This window comes from Odocoileus virginianus, chromosome 33 (assembly GCF_023699985.2).
Source record: "Odocoileus virginianus isolate 20LAN1187 ecotype Illinois chromosome 33, Ovbor_1.2, whole genome shotgun sequence".
NCBI classification, from domain to species: domain Eukaryota; kingdom Metazoa; phylum Chordata; class Mammalia; order Artiodactyla; family Cervidae; genus Odocoileus; species Odocoileus virginianus.
Genome location: NC_069706.1, coordinates 21,547,767 through 21,566,551, shown reverse-complemented (window position 1 = coordinate 21,566,551; position 18,785 = coordinate 21,547,767). Strand labels below are relative to the sequence as shown.

The window sequence follows — 18,785 nt, the reverse complement described above, 5'->3', positions numbered from 1 at the left end:
GGCAGTACTGCCCTTCGATCTTCATGGGGCTCAGAGGCGGTGTCTTTACTCTCCTAGTCACACAGACTTGAGACCTTGGTTTTCAACTTGTGAAAACTGCAGTTCATTTCCTTGTTCCTTAGGCTCCATCCTCAAATCTCACCCACGATTTCTTTGCAACTGCTGTCCTTCTTTTGAGAGAACTGCTGTTGTAGCCGCCACCATGACACACCCACTTTTAAAACCTCATTTTAGGAGAGTGGAAAGGAAAAATTTTTAACAAAGGGAAGTATTAGTTGCTCAGTCATGTCTGACTCTTGTGACCTTATGAACTTTACAGCCCACCAGGCTCCTCTGTCCATGGAATTCTCCAGGCAAGAATACTGGAGTGGGTTGCCATGCCCTGCTCCAGGAGGTCTTCCCAACCCAGGGATTGAACCCGGGGCTGCTGCACTGCAAGCAAATTCTTTACTGTCTGAGCCACCAAAAGGAAAGTATTCTTCAATAAGCATTTGCAACAAACTCTTCTCTGTTCTCTTTCCCTCTGTTAATTCACTGAAACATCCAAGATGGCCATTTTGAACTCTTTTCCTCACTTTTCACATCTAACGCAGGCAACTCTCCTCTCAAATCTCTCTCCAAGTTGTTCTTTCCTAAAAATCCACATTACTTCTGCCTGTTTAATAAAATCTTTTAAAAAAAGGTAGTGTGATACATCCTTCCCCATTCATCCAACCATTCGGCATCACTTCAGAAACCACCTGAGCTCCAAATGTGGCAGCCTTCCCTTGACCAATCATATAAGAAGGCCCTTCAGTTCAGTTCAGTCACTCAGTCGTATCCGACTCTTTGAGACCCCATGAACTGCAGCATGCCAGGCTGGCCTCCCTGTCCATCACCAACTCCCAGAGTTTACCCAACCTCCTGCCCACTGAGTCAGTGATACCATCCAACCATTTCATCCTCTGTCGTCCCCTTCTCCTCCTGCCCTTAATCTTTCCCAGCACCAGGGTCTTTTCCAATGAGTCAGTTCTTCACATCAGGTGGCCAAAGAATTGGAGTTTCAGCTTCAACATCAGTCCTTCCAATGAATACCCAGGACTGACTTCCTGGCCCTTAGCCCTTGGCTAAGTTACCAATGACACGCCTCCTAACCTCCAGGGTCAAATCCATTCTGTGACAATCCCTCTCCTCTTTTCAAACCTCTATTTTCGTTTTGCCGTTGAAAAATTACCCCATTCTACTCAAACCTGTTCCACATCTCCTCGGATCTTTCCGTAAATGCCATTTTTGCCCCGGAATTTGTCTTTGGTCCATCACTCTAAGTCTCTAGTCAACCCCCACTTTTTTTTAACTTTTAAATTTTCTGGCCACACCACGCAGCTTGCAGGACCTTAGTACCCCAACCAGGGAACCCAAGGCCCTTGGCTTTGAAAGCGCAGAGTCCTAACCGCTGGACCACCAGGGAATTCCCTCCACGACCTGTACTACCATTAATGTCTAATTAATTACACTTATTATCTCCAGCCCTACCTTTTATAAGCTCCACACCCAGATTTTTTTTTTTTTTTTTTTTACTAGTTACTGGTTATTACCACATGGTTTTCATAGCAACTCTGAACTCAGTAATCTTGTCTATCCAACCTATTATATATTTTCTATCTCAAATAATGGCCAGTTATTCGTTTATTGTCTCTCAGCTCCAAATTCACCCTTGTTGACTGCTCTCTGAAACTGTATCCAGGCTCTACATTTTCTTCCTTTGCCAACTGGCACTGAGGTTTTATCAGCAAGGGGCACTTGCAGAGATGCTGCTGGCAGAAGTGCTGCCTACTTGCTCTTAGAGGCTTTGGCAGTGCTTCCAGCTTCTCCTGTGCCCTGCCCTCGCAGCTCAGGATGGTCAACCGCACCCGAGGCCAGTTTCTCCCAGCATTCCCAAATACCTCCAAGCAGCTCTGTAGCGGAGTGTCTGTGGTGACACAGCCCTCCATGAGAAGCTTGTCCCAGCACCCCAGAAGGGTAGACTGCCAGCAAGGTCCAACAACACCGCATCCCAGCAAGAAGTGAGTCAGGCAGGAGGCAGAGCCTTGTCCTCACAGGAAGAGACACACATTCTGGATATGGATCCCCCCGCCCTTACCATCCATGGTCTCACAGAGGCCTTATCCATCACTCCTCACAGCACTGTCTGACCAAAGAACTCATTTCATAGCAAAGAAAAGAGTAATAACGTGCTTAAGTGGTTTTACCACAGATATCATCCAACAGTAGTTAGCCAAGCTGAAAGGTACAAGTGGTTACTGAAGACTCAATTACAAAGCAAGCTGACAGACAACATCTGAAAAGGATGCAGTAAGAATCAAAAGGTGAAAGTAGGAGTGGTTTCTCTCACCATTTCACCTAATAAGCAACAATTCTGCTATTATCCATTGCTTATCTATCTGTTAGCTGTATAGGCCATTTTCTTCTTTCTTTTCCCTTTTTTCATTTTTAAGGTGCTGAAAGTTGACTTTTACAATTTAGTCTCTAGGTTACTTCTTATATTGGCTATTCATATATTCTTAGGAGGTCCTGTTATTATCTCTTCCTAGCCAATCCCTCATCAATTTAACAGTAATTCTTTACATCTGTATTAAACTTTCCCTGTTCCAATTACTATATGGTCCCTCTCTTCCACCTGGACTCAGACTAAAACAGTAACATTACTACCTACAAAACCGTCCAGGCAAGAAGGCTGGGAATTATCTTTTACCACACGCTCATGCTCATCCTCTGTAATAAACTGATTCAAACCAGTTATCAACTTTTACTGATTCTGATTCCTATATCTCCACTGAATTACAATTCTTCCCATCAACTGTCTTAGCTTAGAGCTATGAAAATTCTTACCAGCAAAAGCAACAAAATCTCTAACTGGTTTTCTACGTTTAGTATCTTTTAGTCTTCCTCCGCTGCCAGTGTTTTCTGTCCCAAGACTTTTGATCTATAGCCATGATTATTTTTCTAAAACATAAATCCAAATCATTTCATTTTCCTGCTTACAATTCTTTAATCCCTTATTTTCAGAAAAGTTCAGACACCCAAGCGCCACATGATTTAGCACCTACCTAGTTTTCTAGTGAATCCACCTGGGTACAGCTTTTACTATCACCACACTCCCACCACCACAGTCAATTTATATCTATTCTTCAACTACATGGAACTACCCGCCACTTCTCCAATATGGCTTCAGATGTTTCTGTCACTGTATCTGGGCCTTTGTAAAAAGTGTTCCCTAAATTAAGAAGACTGTGTCACCCAACCTGGATAACTTATTCCTGACAGGACTCAATCTGCAGTAACCAAAGACTAACAGTACCATTAGCTTAGCACAGTGATTTACACTTTAAAAGGCACACCAAATCGCATAATCCCCACATTCTAATGTACACCAGAAAGGACAGGAACACTGAAGCAGAAACCCACAGCTCCCTCTCCTGGTTGAGACCAATGCTCTTTCAGTTGGATTATGTCACAGGTAAGTCTCCCCATCAATGATGAATATGAAATTCAAGCTGATTTAATGTTTTCTTACCTCCAGAAAGGTCCATCTTATTGCTCTGTACATTTTCTTCTGGCGAGTCTCTCTGAGAAAGAAAAAAGTAGCTTGTTAGTTGATCTTAACTTGCAAATGAAAATAAAAGTAAAGCATTTTACTTTATTTCCTCATTTGTGAAATTTAAGTTGATCATAAAATCTCATTTTTCATTGCCTAACATGGTAAAAAAAATAATAAAAAAAGATATGTGATCAGTATTTTTAGCTATAACTATAAAAATAAAGAAGAACTCATGGAAAATTTTATTCTAACCTCAGCATATTGATAACGACTCAGAGAACAATTAAAGAAAACAAAAAAATGAAATTAGGGTAAGTTTATGAACCACCATTAAAAGGGGAGGAGGTTGCTAAGAAAACATACTTACCGAAAAACTGATATTTGAAAACTGTTTAACAAATGGATTTATCCATGCTTCTTCTTGTTTATTTCCACCTTTCATCATTCCCTTTGTAAAATAAAAGAGCAGAAAGATGCCATGGCCATCTCTATTTATCTGGGTATAGTGACGGATTAATTAAACTTCAAGACAATTCCCAACTCTCATTTTTAGCCAATAATTTCTCCTCCAATCAACTCTTCTCACAGAGTTGTTAATAATTAAAAATCAACTTATTTGATTTTCAACTTCCTTTGCTCCAGTCCTCTGGTATAGCTGTAATGCACAGAGAAATCTCTAAGGGCAAGCAGTCAGAAGGAAAAGACAGAAGCAAAGGGCCTTGATGACCTACAGAAAGTATACAGGTCCTCTGACAGTTTCCAAAGTACAAGTGGACTGTGTTCTAAAAAATTAATTATAATTTGGATTTGTAGAATTCTCACACCAAAGCAAAGTAAAAATAGTCACTAGGCTCTCAGGTTAGTCCAAAGAAACCAATTAAAACCATAATTTAATTATGCTATGTGCACTGTACTGAAAAAACACCATATGTTTCCATACGAAAGAGTATTTTAAAATTCCAATTTATGTTGCCAAGAACACAATATCCCCAGCAGCAACTAAAGCTGGGATTCTTCCTACTTGGTGTTGGCTTTCCGTGGCTGGTTGGGGTATAAGGTACGGAAACTACTTGGAAATATGAGCTGAGAGAACAAATGGTCCATGATTAGCACTTGGTAGACAGGGAGGCTGGAAGCCATAGAGACCAAGGCCTCCCATAAATGATCACAGAACCACTCTCAGTTTCTTGCCATAATTTCCCTATCCCATTGCTACTACCTGTTCCTTCTGACTGTGGAACAGAACACAGCTTCGTAGTTTCCCCTTGAAAGCAGGCCTCTGAAGCAAGCATCTAGCTCTTTCCACGGTTTCTGAAGCTGACTTGGACTCCTTCTCCTCTTTCACCCCACCCCGTACTTAACTGGCTGCTAAGATCTGTCTCTTTAATCCCAAACGTCTCTCACATCAGTCCCTTCTGCGAAACATTTATTTCTGCTTCCCAATTCAGGCCGTCCTCTCTAACCTGAAAGAATGCAGAAGCTTCCTAAATGAGATCACTCTCTTTGGTCTTTCTTCCAATTTTAAAAACCAAACCGATGCCGCCTTTTTATTCAATTTGATTGGCTCCACACATTATGCTAAATAAAGTTAAAATTATCTGGCATGGTACTGAAAACACTTTAAGTATCTGCCCCTAATCTAACTGTGGAGTAGACTGTCACCTCTTCCCCCCCACATTCTGTATTTCAGGCTACCACTTTTCCTAACACATCCCACTCCCAGGCATCTTTGAAGCTCAAGCTAACACTTCTTAGAGCACTCCTCACACCCCCATACGAAACCCTGAGCTCCTTGAAGTATGCTGTTATCCTAGTGTTTCTGAACCCCCAGCGCTAAGCACAGTACCTGGCACACAGCAGAGGCTAAATAAATATTTGCAGTTGCTTTCTAAAAGATTTTTACTAGCAGAAACAAAGGAGAAAGAGTAAAAAGGCTACACACCCTTTCCCTTCTCCTTTTTTTGCCACTCAGACCCTGTAAGGAAAGACAAAGTCACAAAACAGCATGGTCCAGTGGGAAGAACACAGGGTTTGGAACTGGAAGACCTAAACTTAAATCCTTGCTCTGTCACTTACTAGTTACGCAACTTTGGGCAAGCCACCACCTTTTCCAGTTTCAAATTCCTTATCAGTATTCTATCTCAGAAGGTTATGAGGATCAAATGATTTATGCAAAATATGGGAAAGTGATTCATAATCTATATGGTGAGGCAACAGGCAACTGCAGCCCAATGAAGAAAAGTCTTAAAAATGAAAATAGCAGGTCCTAGATTTAGAATCCCAGGCTTAAAAGGGAGGGACTCTGGCCATGAGCTACTGGTATCTGACTTCTAAGGTCCCTCAAAAAGAATTCATTCTCAAACAGGTTGGAAAAGATATATCAGAATCACCTGGGGGGACTAAGCACATATTTTGAAAATGGGTCCCAAGAAAATCTGACGCTAGTCTTCCCAAACCTGGCTCTGCATCAGAAACATTTGGAGAGCTTGTTGAGAACAAGAAACTTGGTCCAATTTCCAAAACAACAGTAGGCCTAGGGTATAGGAAATTATACTTTTAAGAAATGCCTTACAATTCTGATGCAGACCCAGGTCTGGAATAAGATTTGTCCACATATAAAAGCAAAACCAAACTCTCTACTCATTCCTAGGGATTTCCATCCCAGGACCTATGGAGCGGAGAAGGGACGAAGATGGGGAGCGAATAGGGAGCACAGTAACTAGAAATTAGGGGCTCCAGGCGAGGAGGTGGAATGGGAGATGAACGGGCAGTGGGATGGGAGGCGTCGACATGTAGCTTTGCCCTTCTCTTCATCCTCCCCCCTGCAGCACCGTCCTGGGGTGAGGGGCTGTCCCAGGTAGCACTGGCGGAGGGGGAGGAGGAGAGAGATGCCCAGCTGTAGCAGTGGGGAGAAAGGACCTTCCTGGGGTCCTGTCTCTCTAGGTGGCTGCCCACAGGAAGCTCCACCTAAGTTGGGGACTGCCTGGACTATACTGACTGCCATACACGGGCAGGCAAGCACACTATCTTCTGTGGGGAAACTACCTTTGGAATTTAAAGTTTCAAGGGCTTTGCCCTTGAAATGTTTACCTTCGAAGACATTTTCTTTGTATATGGTGGCCAATTTAAAGATGAATTAAGCTCTTGAGATGAATTACTATTCCACATTCCAATCTCTACATCCTCTTCCTCTTCCCAGCCAGTGGGGCGATTTCCAGGCAGGGGCATATCATCACCACACCAGCCGTCTTGCATAGATTTTGGCCCTGATTGTGGATTTGTGACAAAAAGAAACATGTTATAGTTAAACAATTCTTTCTGGAGGATGAGCACTCATTAATAGGGCAGCGCTGGGGGACAACCTAAAAACCCTCTTTTATTTCCCTTCCCAGGTTTGCATGGCAAAAATGTATGTTATATACATAGCTAAAAGCTAAACAAGAATGTATTTTTAGTAAAATTTTCAATAAAACATTTTTCATGCTTTTACAAATCAAAGGGTTCCTAAACACGGGACATTGGTGGCATTCATGTTCGTATTTGCTTAGGGCCATGAGGATGCATGGAATTTTAAAAAATTCATCTTAATACATATTTTTAAGGAGAATGGCTCAAAAGTACAGCATGCAGGTCAGAAGCAGAAAGTATCTCATCACTATACATGGTCTTTGGAATCCCTACAAGAATGGTAACAATGTCTATCTGAATATTAAGGGTCCTTCCTGAACTCTGTTCATTTTCTGTGTAGTATTTAGGGACTTGTCTGGTACCTGAGCCAGACCGCCTCGATATGTGTTCCCATGACTATCATACTCAGTCTCTTGTGCTGGATAGCATGAAAGTTGCTTGACAATTACGATACTATGTGGATACATTATCAACGTCATAAACGTTATCCAATTACTTAATTACAGACAATGAGATCACCACTGCTATCAAACGGAAACCAGGAATTATCAGTAACTTACCAGATTTGCTTAATGTTTGTGGACCAACAGAGCTGGAGCCCCACGTGGATGTACTGGATGCCGCAGCAATGGGTTCGCCCCAGCTAGGCCCACTGTCTACGGGTTTACCCCAGGCTGAAGTACCATTATCCACAGTTGTGGCTGGAGTTGAAGTCTCCCCCCAGGGCTCACCCCAGCCTTTAGAAAGTGTGGGAAAAGAAGTCATTAGCAGGTTGAAGGGGTAATAAGGAATACTTAGGGAACAAAAGAAGACCTTCACATTTGTGTATTAAATAACGATGCTGTGATGGGCAAAAAGGATGGCCTCTGTTTTATGTAAAGAAGACAAGTAATTTTCCATTATTATAATCTAACTATAATTCTTTTTCACCTCTTCTTTCAGAACTGCCCTGGAGGTACACAGCAGATTCCTTTGAATAATCTTAATTATGGCAAGTCATCCTCCTTTGAGGATGAATTTAATTCCTAGAAAAGCCAAGTCATTCTGAGTCGAACCTAGTGAATTAAAGCAGATGATCAAGCTGGGTAACAGTATGTGTATAAAACTTTTACTGTAAGTACAACCTTTCAACATCACTGTTCTGGAAAGTGTAATTTAATATAAGACTAACGATAGGTAGGCATCCTACTTGTATACGCTGGACAATACTTCTTAGAATTTATTAGGCTGTCCAAAGTCAACCATAATCAACAAAGGCAAAGACAAGCCATATATACATTGTTTTAAAAGAACCACAACAGCCTTCCCCTTAGATACATACACATTTCTTGTAAGAATTAAATCTAAATTAATAATACTCAGAAAAAAGAATCAGGCACTGAAACGTTAGTTCAGGAAGACACTTCTGTCTCTACATCCAACAGGATTATTATTCAATGTAGCCTCCATTAAAGAGACAGCACATCTCAATGACAACTAATGAAAAATGTCACTGTCACACACATACACGTGGTATTCAACATGCCTACTTAAATAAATCCCATCTATGACCAATTACAGTATCTAGATTTTTAGAGGACTGTACTTTTAGATACTTGTTCTATTTCTGGGGATAGTCAAATAATAAAACCAAAACGTAACGGCTCAACTCAGAAGAACTGAGATGAGGAAAGTGTACAGTATCCCACTTGACATCCCTTTTCCAATTCTGCTTTCTATAATTTTCCGGACAGAGAACGGAGTACGTGGGATTCACGGCCAATACTACCAAAGGCAGAGCCGTTTCCTGACAGTAACACCTTCCCCATAATCTTCTTCCCTACAAACTTCTCCCAGATTAGAGTTGGAAAAAAAAAAAAAAAGGTTTGTGTGCACATCCAAAAACAGTAAGTTTGAAACAAGGCTCCTGTTACTATGAAGTACTATGAAAAACAATCAAGACTCCAGAAAAGGAGAACTTACCGGAGCCACTGCTTGCCTCTTTGTTTGAGATGGCACCTGCAGACGGTAGCAACTGGTGTACCTGTGCTTGCTGGTCTGAGCGGCTGCTGCCATTTGGGACATTTTTGTTCCACATGTTCACATTTTTGTAGTTGTATTTGCTGGGATCTCCCCAAGCTGAAGTCCCGTCGTCAATCTCCATTTTGCGACGTATGGATTCTGGGGATGGCTCCTCCCAGCCGGTGGGTTCTTCCTCTTTCGCTGGGGCTGGCATAGGTCCTCCCAGCCAGCCTGTACCAGGAGGTTTGCCTGCTGCTGGCGGGATGCCCCAAGATCCGACAATGTCTTGTTGCTTGTTCCAGTCTGGAGAACTGACTGGCTTTGATGAATCTCCCCAACCTAGAGACTGATTAGACTTTGGAGGGTCTCCCCATCCCTGGGAAGGATTCGGTTTAGAAGATTCGTCCCAGCCTGATGAATTATTTGGATTAATGTTATTTCCCCATGTAAAAGAACTAGTTTTACCGAGTTCATTCCAACCAGAAACAGACCTATCACTGTCACTACCTCCTGAGCTAGACTTCTTGTTAGCCTCACCCCAATGGTTACTCCTGGAAGTTTCTCCCCAGTTATCACTGGCAGAGACGGACCACCCTTGGTTTGACTTTTGTCCATCACCCCATCCCTGTTTGTTCTTTTGCGAATCATTCCATGCGGACTTCTCTTCTTTGCAGTTCCCCCACTGATTGCTCTTGACCATTCCTGTAGCAGCAGAGTCATCTTCCCATCCCCCCTGGCAGCTTGAGCCTTTGGAATCTCCCCACCTCAGAGCAGGTTTGGGATCTCCCCACCCCGATACAGATGAGGTATCATTACTACTAGGGCTAGTCTTATCTACACATGCCCCTGAGTTAAAAGTCTGTGTTGCAGAGCTTCCCCAGGCCTCCGTCCCATTGTCAGTCTTTCTCTCCCCTCTAGGTGATGTTTCGGTATCCCAGGCAGTATTCTGCTTAATAGGAGTCTGTCCCCAACCAGAGTTGGACAGGACACGTGGATCTAAGTCCGTTCTGTTTACAATGCTTTGGAGTAACGTGTGCTGATCCATTTTCCTTCTGTCTCTACTCTGACTTTCCCCAGTCCCTTTCTCCTCGAGGCGTCCAGTGCTTTCTGTGCTACCTTCACTCTCCACTGCACCTCCCGTTTTGGCCCACACACTGTTTTGCTCATTTGTCTGAGATGTGGCAGAACCCTGATCCTCTTCCTCAGTAGATTTCCATCCGTTTGTAAACTTCTTACCGTTGCCATTTGCACTGTCATTGGAATGCTGATTGCTAGGCAGTTTGTTCCATTCCACGCTGGGTATATTAGTGCCAGTGTTTTGTGCAGGAGTTCCCCATCCTCTTCGACTTCCTCCAGAATTTGCACCATTTCCCCAGGATGCACTCTGGGAATTCACTGCTCCAGACTCCCACACGCCGCCTCCTTTATTTGTGTTAACTTGAAAGTTAGTGCCCACAGGCCCGTTTATGCCAGGCTGCATTAGAGTTGCGTTCACAGTGTCACCATTAGCTTGGCCATTAGGGCTTGAACATTTGTCTCCAGAGTAATTAGAACCATAGGCACCCCATGTAGTACCGTAAGAGCCTCCACTTTTTGACTCTCCATTGCTAAGGTGAGAAAGGGAAGTGCCGTTTACAACCGAGGGAGCCTGTATCTGAGGATGATTCATTGTGCTCACACGCCAGGCCCCTGTATTACTAGGCAGTTCATTATTCTGTACTGAACCGGAGTTTGGTAAACTAGAGGTCATAAAGTTAGTAGTGTTATTTGGTCCAGTCATTTCAGTGGTAATATTTTGAGGTTGACCACTGAATGAAACCTTCTGTGTACCACTTACTTCAGATTCACAAGTTTCCTGAAGGCTTCCCCAGGTACCATGGGTGGAAGCGCCACCCACTTTAGAGTTAATACTCTGATTGTTAGGCATCTGGCCTAAGGTACTGCACTGAATATTGATGCCAGAACTACCACTCCCTACAGGCCCTTTTAGGGCAAGTCCGTTGTTCTCTAATACTGGCCAGGCACCATGGTTGCTAGCTGAATTCAAAGTGCTTGGATTTAACCCTCCATTTGATGAAGAACTTACAGTGCCCCAAGCATTCATTCTATTGTTGCTACTTTCTGATTTGCTTTCAGGAGCATCCACAGACACCTGACATGTGCTTATTATGGCTCCATGGGAAAAACCCCATGGCCCAGTGCTGCTTCCATGGCCCACATTATTGCTGCTGCTACCAACCACAAACTTGTTTTGGGATCCGAGTCCAGTGCTGTTCCGAATGCCATCGTTTTCACCACCTGCACTCCCTGAAGCCATGATAGTGATGTGTCGCTCTGATTCAGAACTGGAGGCAGAATCAGCATCCATACATTCTGAAACCAACTCCGGATCACTGCCAGGGACTGAGGGCCATGCTTCTTTGTCAGGGGAGTCGTTCACAACAGCATTCTTACAGTTTGGACTAGAGTCACTTGCAGAAGACACAGGTCCCCGCTCTGAATTTTCATAATGGGATCCTGAAGTACTGTGGTTTATATCTAGAATAAAGAAGAAACACAAAAATGTATCAAGTGTTGATGGATATATTATAAATGTGTATAGCTCCTCAACAAAATATAAAACTTGGCAATATAATTACAAGGGCACTGGTTATATCCTAGCCACCAACTTTCCATATTCAATAATTAATTCCACCTAGGCAGGGAATTTTGCTGCTTTGTTCATTTATGTTATTCCAAGAGCATACAGCAGTAGCTGGAACATAGTAGCTCCTCAATATATATGTGAATGAATGAATGAACATATCAGCAAATAAAGAATTTGGAGTCAGGAAGGACAAGGTAGAAATGATTTATTAGGATGATGGAGCAACCCAGGCTTGGGAGGCCCAACCTCAGGAAGGAAGGGGCTGGGATGCAAATGGGAAATGACAAGTGGACAGGCCAAACTTGGTGAAATGTACGAGAAATATATTAGGAATCCTTTTCTAGCCACATGTTTTTAGAATAGCTATTTCACACAACTGTTTTGGGTACTATAGCAAGTTTATAAGAATTATAAAGACTTTTCCATTATATTTGCATTTCATTAGTGTTCAAATTCAATCTGAAAAATACAGCACACAAGTAGAAATATTGCCTTCATAAAAATGTGTTCAGAGCCATGTTTATTAGAAGATAACAGAAAACTGTTGATACGCTAAAGAACAAAGTTACGATTAAAAATTCCACTGCTGACATCGAAGACATTAATGACTAGTCATATAATCCTATAAACTCAGACTTACTGCTATGTATTATCATCTAGTTATTTTACTGCTTATAATATTTTCCCAAATGCATCACTCTCATTCAGTTTAAAAATCTGGTTAAGTTAGAAATCTTCAGAGATAAGATGTGGGCAGTTAGACTGTCCTCAGGGGGTTGTTCATATTATAGTTCTTTACTACAGTAGTTATCAGAATCATATGTAAGTAATACATATGCTTAAGTCATGTCCCAGACACTAGGTGCTATAAGCCCAGAAAGTAAAATATCACTCATTGTGATGGTATAGTGAAGTGAAAGTCACTCAATCATGTCTGACTCTTTGCAACCCCATGGACTGTAACCTTGCCAGCCTCCTCTGTCCATGGGCTTCTCCAGGCCAAAATACTGGAGTGGGTAGTTGTTCCCTTCTCCAGGGGATCTTCCCAACCCAGGGGACAAATCCAGGCCTTTCGCATTGCAGGTGGATTCTTTACTGTCTGAGGACCCGGGAAAGCCCACGAGGGTATTGCTGATGTGGAAAATCAGATTCAACATGCACCATTATTTCTCAAAGCACAATTGCTAAGCAGCCAAAGGTGAAGAGCTAGAAAGAGTAGCAAAAAAAAAAGGGGGGGGGGACTAAACAGAGACCAAAAATGTATACATAACTCATCAAACATATATTTTTTTCTCAGAAGTTCTCTAAGTGCTTCTGACTTCCACTAATTAAAAATTACTTGGCAGTTCGAAGTTTCCAAGGAAAGCTTTTCATCTTTCAGTGCCCATGAGGAGGATTTTTCTCAGGAAATAAAGCACACAAAAACATCAGTCTCACTAACAGACCAGTGCCTGCACTGCGGGCGATATCATTCAGCATGCGGGAGCACATGCTTTATGTGGAATGCTGTCACTGAATCCTTGAAACAACCCTAGAGTAGGCATTACCTTCACTTTACAGATGAAGAAATGGAGGCTCAAGGGCTGTAGAAAATAAGGTGAGAAAATCAGAATTCATCCTAAAGTGAAAAAGCGGGGTGGCTCAGAACATATCTGGAACTCTAGAGATACCCAGACTGAAGTCTGGACTCTGTGTAGCAGCTGCATGACCCAACTAGTAAGATAGGAATACACACAGTACACACGGACTTCTTTACCTGCTGTTAGTTAACCTAGTTTCATACGTAAAGTACGCAGCTCACTGCTGACTTCAAGTAAGTGCTCTATGAAGGGCAGTTTGGTGCAGTGATGCAGAGTACAACTCTCGAAGCCAGCCTGCTTGGGTTTAAAAGTCGCTCTGTTATTTACCAGCTGTGTGACTACCAGTAAGACCCTCAATACTTCCTGTGCCTTGGATTCTTCATCTATAAAGTGGGAACAGTAACAGGAGCTACCTCAAACAGTTGTAAGGATTAAATGATGGCTAATTAAAACTGCTCTGAACTGTATCTGATTCAGATACAAATGAGGGCCATTATTTTTTTCACTGATTAATGATTATCAATTATCAATGATTATCATAATTTTCAGTCCTATCTTCAAAGTTCTTCATTCCACCATACCTCTCTCATTAAGAGCAAAATTAGAAACCATACAACAACGTACTTACTTTAAATCTCTACTTAGATATCTCAAAAAGGTTGTTAACTCCACAGGGGCCGCCTCTCAAAGGAAAAAAACAAGCCTGCTTCTTTTCCAGTTTTCTTCATCTTGGTAAGTTTCCTAAAACCTAAGATTTATCCTAGATTCTTTCCTGTGAACAGCTAATTCAGAACATCAGCAAGTCCCAAACCTTCCACTTTTCTCCAAACCTAAAACAATCAAGCCATGGTCTGTAACAAAAGTATTCTGATCTAAGTATTTGCGTGTGTGTGCACACGTGCGTGTGTCTTGCCACTTCCCATTCAACAGGAATTAGAAAACAAGACTGAGAAAGACAGACAAAACTACCCAAGCTGAAAACAAAGGAATGGACCTGGGATTTAACACTGAAATATAATCAGCATTCCCCTAACAACAGGGAAAAGACAGGAATCTGTCATCAATACAACTACTCAACTTTGTGCTAGAAGCACAAACTGATGAAATATGACCCCCAAATGAGGTCAAGATAGTAGAAAAGAAACAAAAAGGGTTAACATGTAAAAAGCCAGTTTTCCTATGCACCAAGAATAATCAACAAGAAAATGGGATGGAAAAGGATCCTAATTATAGAAATCACAAAAAGTATTAAGGAAGCTTTGAAATAGTTAACAAAAATATTCGATTAAATTTTATTGTAGGTCATAGCAGATAACCTGATTAAATATAAACTCGCTCCTCAATAGGAAGATATGACAATGTTCCTTCTGAGTTTAATTTAATTATAAAAAATTACTAACAAGAGTCCGTAATTTGATTAGATATAAAAATTTTTAAATTCACATGAGACAAATAAGCGGATTTAAAAACTTTTATCATGCACTAAACAGCACTGTCCTATCAGAGTATGTAAGAACAGAAAAATTAATCCAGAAATGGACCCAAGTATATTATCTAAGGTTATATGCCAAAGGTTAGCATTTTAAATCACCTAAAGAAACGGAATATTCAATACTTTTAAAGACTTCTTAAATAAGATGACCTATCAAAAGTAAATCCAAATGATTCAAGTGTTAAAAGATGGAACCATGAATTTGTGAATGAGAATTCTATATACATAAAAGCAAAGAAACCATTAAAAAAAAAAGCAAAAAACTTAAGTTACTTACAAGAAAGGTTGTTTTCTTCTTTTTTTTTAATGTCTGAATACATCAAAAGCAAAACGTCCCAGAAAACAGCAGAATACACTTTGCAAACCAATTCTATTATTTTTAATGGTAGTGAAACTTTCTCACAATCTGGCCATAACCTAGTTTGGAGGGGGTTATGGTCCACACCTGCCTTATGCTGTGTATGCCCATGTATTTTAAGAAAATAAGAGATGCCATCAGTAATTATTAGCTAAAACTCCATTTTTAATCTGGAACATAACTTGATAACTTTCCCAAAAACACAAATTAAGAGGCAACCTCAAAAAACTGCATTTACCAACGATAGGTCACAAAGACCACTTTTTGTTATGAAAAGCACTTCAGCTTAGATTAAAAAATCTGAGTGTGTGTGGGGCAGGGGGATGGGGGGTTGGGGGTGGGAAGGGGGAGTGGGGTGGACAGACATTAGCCTGACTACAGTTATAAAAAATGCAGGACTCCTCAGCGATCACAACTAAAACATTTCAGAGTCGGAGACTACTTCAGAATTGAAAGAAGTCAAATAATACACTTCCCTCACACACAAGGAGGCCAGAATCCATCATTACAAATGATCTGGAAGATAAACATACAGCAACATTAGTAAGTAGAAGATGACAGTCACACGTTCCCAGGAAATTGTGAGGAACAGTGAGACTGTAAACCCCTGTACTGGTGGGAGGAAAGTGGACGGTTCAATTTCACAGTGTAACGCAAAATACAAAATTTAAACCAAGATTTGGAAGGCTGCATTTAACTGAGAAAAAAACATTTGAAATCTAAAATCAGCACCCTACTCTCATACAAAATTATGTTAGGAAGACTGAGGGCAGCTCTAGTACTATACCTCAAAAAGAATATTAAAAAAAAAAAAAAAAAAGGCTATGCGGAACCTAGAAAAATAGTATAGATGAACTTACTTGCAAAACAGAAATAGAGACACAGACTTAGAGAACAAACATATGGATACAAAGGGGAAAGGGAGGCCTGGGATTGGCATATGTATATTACATGTATAAAATAGATAACTGATGCTCTGTGGTGACCTAAATGGGAAGGAAATGCAAGGAAGAGGGGATATATATATGTATACATGCAGCTGATTCACTTTACTGTACAGCAGAAACTAACACATTGTAAACCAACTACATTCCAATATTTCTAAAAGGGGGTGGGGTGTGAGGGAATTCCCGGCAGTCCAGTGGTTAGCACTCTGCTTTCTCACTACCAAGGGTCCAAGTTCAATCCCTGGTTGGGGAATTGAGATCCCGCAAGCCAGGAGGCATGGCCAAAAGGAAAAAAAAAAAGAATAAAGGAGTGTATTACACAGCACCTATTCAGAAAGAAGATACATGGGGTAAAGCAAAGACTGGTGAGAATTCAAGGGAACTGCATAATTCATTCATGAAGAATTTAGATCCAGGAAAATTCATACATTTTTCTAAGTTAAATATGTATCATGTAACAAATGAAATAGCCAAACATATGCTTTCTGCCTTAAAGACTTTCCATCTCACCAGAAAGAAAGGCCTTACAGCATTTCCAGGAAGTATGAAATGTTATCATTTGGAATATGAGAGAACTTGAGAGGCACAATTTCAAATAGCACTTGAGTGAGAAAGTGAAAAGTGTTTTCCTTAGTTATTCTAATCTGGAGTCCAGGGGCTGGCAAAGGTTTTCTGCGAAGGTCCAATTAACAGATACTTCAGGTTCTGCCAGCCAGAGAGTCTCTGTGGTGACTGCTCTACCAGAGTGGCTGGGAAGCAGCCACAGGTAACATGTAAATGAACAGGGGCAGCAGCCTTCCAGAAAAACTGCCCGAGAGCCTAGGTTAGAGATGGTTAAAGACAAAAGCAGTACCACAACCAGATGCAATGCAGGGATTTTGACTGGTTTCTGGTCTGAGACATGGGGAGAGGATGGTGGGACACAGCTACAGAAGACACTCCCACGGCTGCTGCTCTAGACTAGATGCTGCGTGTCTGAACTGAGTCAGTGGCGGCGGCAGTGCAGAGGAGGCAGCAAAGCCAAGAGCTGTTCTGGACTTAAAGCCAGCTGGGCATGGTAAACCAGTGGCCTGTGAGACATGAAGAAGAGGGAGACTGAAGCATGATTTTAAGATTTCTAGGCGAGTGAGTGGATGAATGGGGGTGCCAACCTTTCAAGAAATGGGATCCACAATGAAAAACCAGTATGTGGCAAGATAATTGAGTTCAACTTTGAACATGTTGAGTCTGAAGGGCCCAACATCAGCTGAAGACATCCAGAAGACATGAAACCTAAAACTGGGGAGATGAAACAAAGCCACGGGAGGGAATAAAGTCTGCAAACTGGTCAAAGGAAAATGAAGGAATGAAAGGGCTTTAAAAAGGAGAATGTGGTCAATGATTTTTAAAAAAATGTAGATATCTATTAAGATAAAAATGGGTAAGTCTGGTTTTTTGGAGGTTTTTTGGTAAGTCTGCTTTTTAAACCACAATTAAAAATAAAAAAAGTCTGGATTTGGCATTCAGATCAGTGACCTTAGCAAGAGCTATTTTAATCAAGTGAGCAGAAGCCAGATGACAGAGGACTGAAGCAATGTATTAGAGAGTCCAAGTATAGATTATTTTTTTAAGAACTCTAAAAGAAAGTAGAGAGAAATTCTACAATAATCCCAAGAGAATGGGAGTTTAAAGGAATTTCTTTTAAAGATTATAAAGACTTAAATATGTTTACAGACCATGGGACACGCTTAGAGCAAGAAGTCACAGGACAGCAAGGATGTACATTTATTGCACTAAAAAAAGACATTTGAGCACAGGTAGATGGACAGTATTTTAACCTTTAAACATTTCTGGTAATTTTATTATTAACAGTTTTTCATTAAAACAGCCCCAATTTTTAGTAATTCACCATTATACTTCACATTTCTTTAAGTTTCTTAAAAAGAAAGAAAGAAAGAAACACAGGAAAATCTATAGCATTATTACAAAAACACTCACATACCCCTCAACTTAGGAAATATACTACTAACATAATAGAAAACTCCTGTGTACTTTCTCTTGATTATATCTCATTTCTCCCACAGTAGGTAACTGAGTAGTAACCAAACAAAATGCTATATTTGAATTCATTCATATGCAAGGCATAATGTTGTTTTGCAAGCTTTATATTTTATATAAATGGCATGTATGTGTACTAAGCTGAATCTCACTATAAACTAAAACACATTCTTGGTACCATCTGCAAAATTCTGAATACAAACTTACATATCACAGGATACTGCTGAAAATATCCCTCTTTTGCTTAAGGGTGACTATGGTGTCACAGCTGTATAGAAGACTACCCTATTCTTTAAAAAATTGTCTGGAGAAGTAATAAAGGTGAAGTGCAGTGAAACTTAAGGCACATGTGTGCATGTGTATGTACATACAATGTACTAACAAAAGCTGGATTTGAGTGGAGGGTACATGGGTGTTTATTGATATATTTAATTTTTCTGAATGTGTCATGTCAGCTGATGATAAAATGTGACCTGGGACACTCTGACCCACAAGAACAACACTGCCACCAGCCCTGGTAAAGCACATTAGTCCCACCAGATTCAAGGGTTATTTGAGGAGTGGTAGGGTCTTACCACCTTAAGGCTTTAAGAAATCAACCGCGAGAGAGTGACAATTGAAACCATCACTAAGTGTGCGTGGCAAAGCCACAAATGGCAACTCCATCTGCAGAGCTGTGTGGTTTGACCAGCACACGGCTCAAAAGAAACTTAAAATTAATACATTGACCACAGTTCC

The 18,785-nt window shown here is 41.0% G+C and overlaps 1 protein-coding gene across 13 annotated transcripts in view; it reads right to left on the bottom strand.

Moving 5' to 3' along the window:
- Window positions 1-18,785, bottom strand: part of TNRC6A (trinucleotide repeat containing adaptor 6A) — a 218,348-nt gene that overhangs the window by 23,117 nt on the left and 176,446 nt on the right. For 12 of the 13 annotated variants that reach the window (XR_011485467.1, XM_070461055.1, XM_070461053.1 and 9 more), the window contains 6 exons: window positions 8,948-11,524; window positions 7,546-7,722; window positions 6,668-6,843; window positions 5,520-5,552; window positions 3,945-4,025; window positions 3,554-3,605 (listed from right to left, as the gene is read on the bottom strand). Coding sequence is in view for 12 of the 13 variants with exons in the window: in XM_070461055.1 (XP_070317156.1) it covers window positions 3,554-3,605; window positions 3,945-4,025; window positions 5,520-5,552; window positions 6,668-6,843; window positions 7,546-7,722; window positions 8,948-11,524 (3,096 nt within the window). In the remaining variant the exon portion in view is untranslated. The remainder of the gene's footprint in view (window positions 1-3,553; window positions 3,606-3,944; window positions 4,026-5,519; window positions 5,553-6,667; window positions 6,844-7,545; window positions 7,723-8,947; window positions 11,525-18,785) is intronic. The other variant, XM_070461051.1, reaches the window with a different exon arrangement.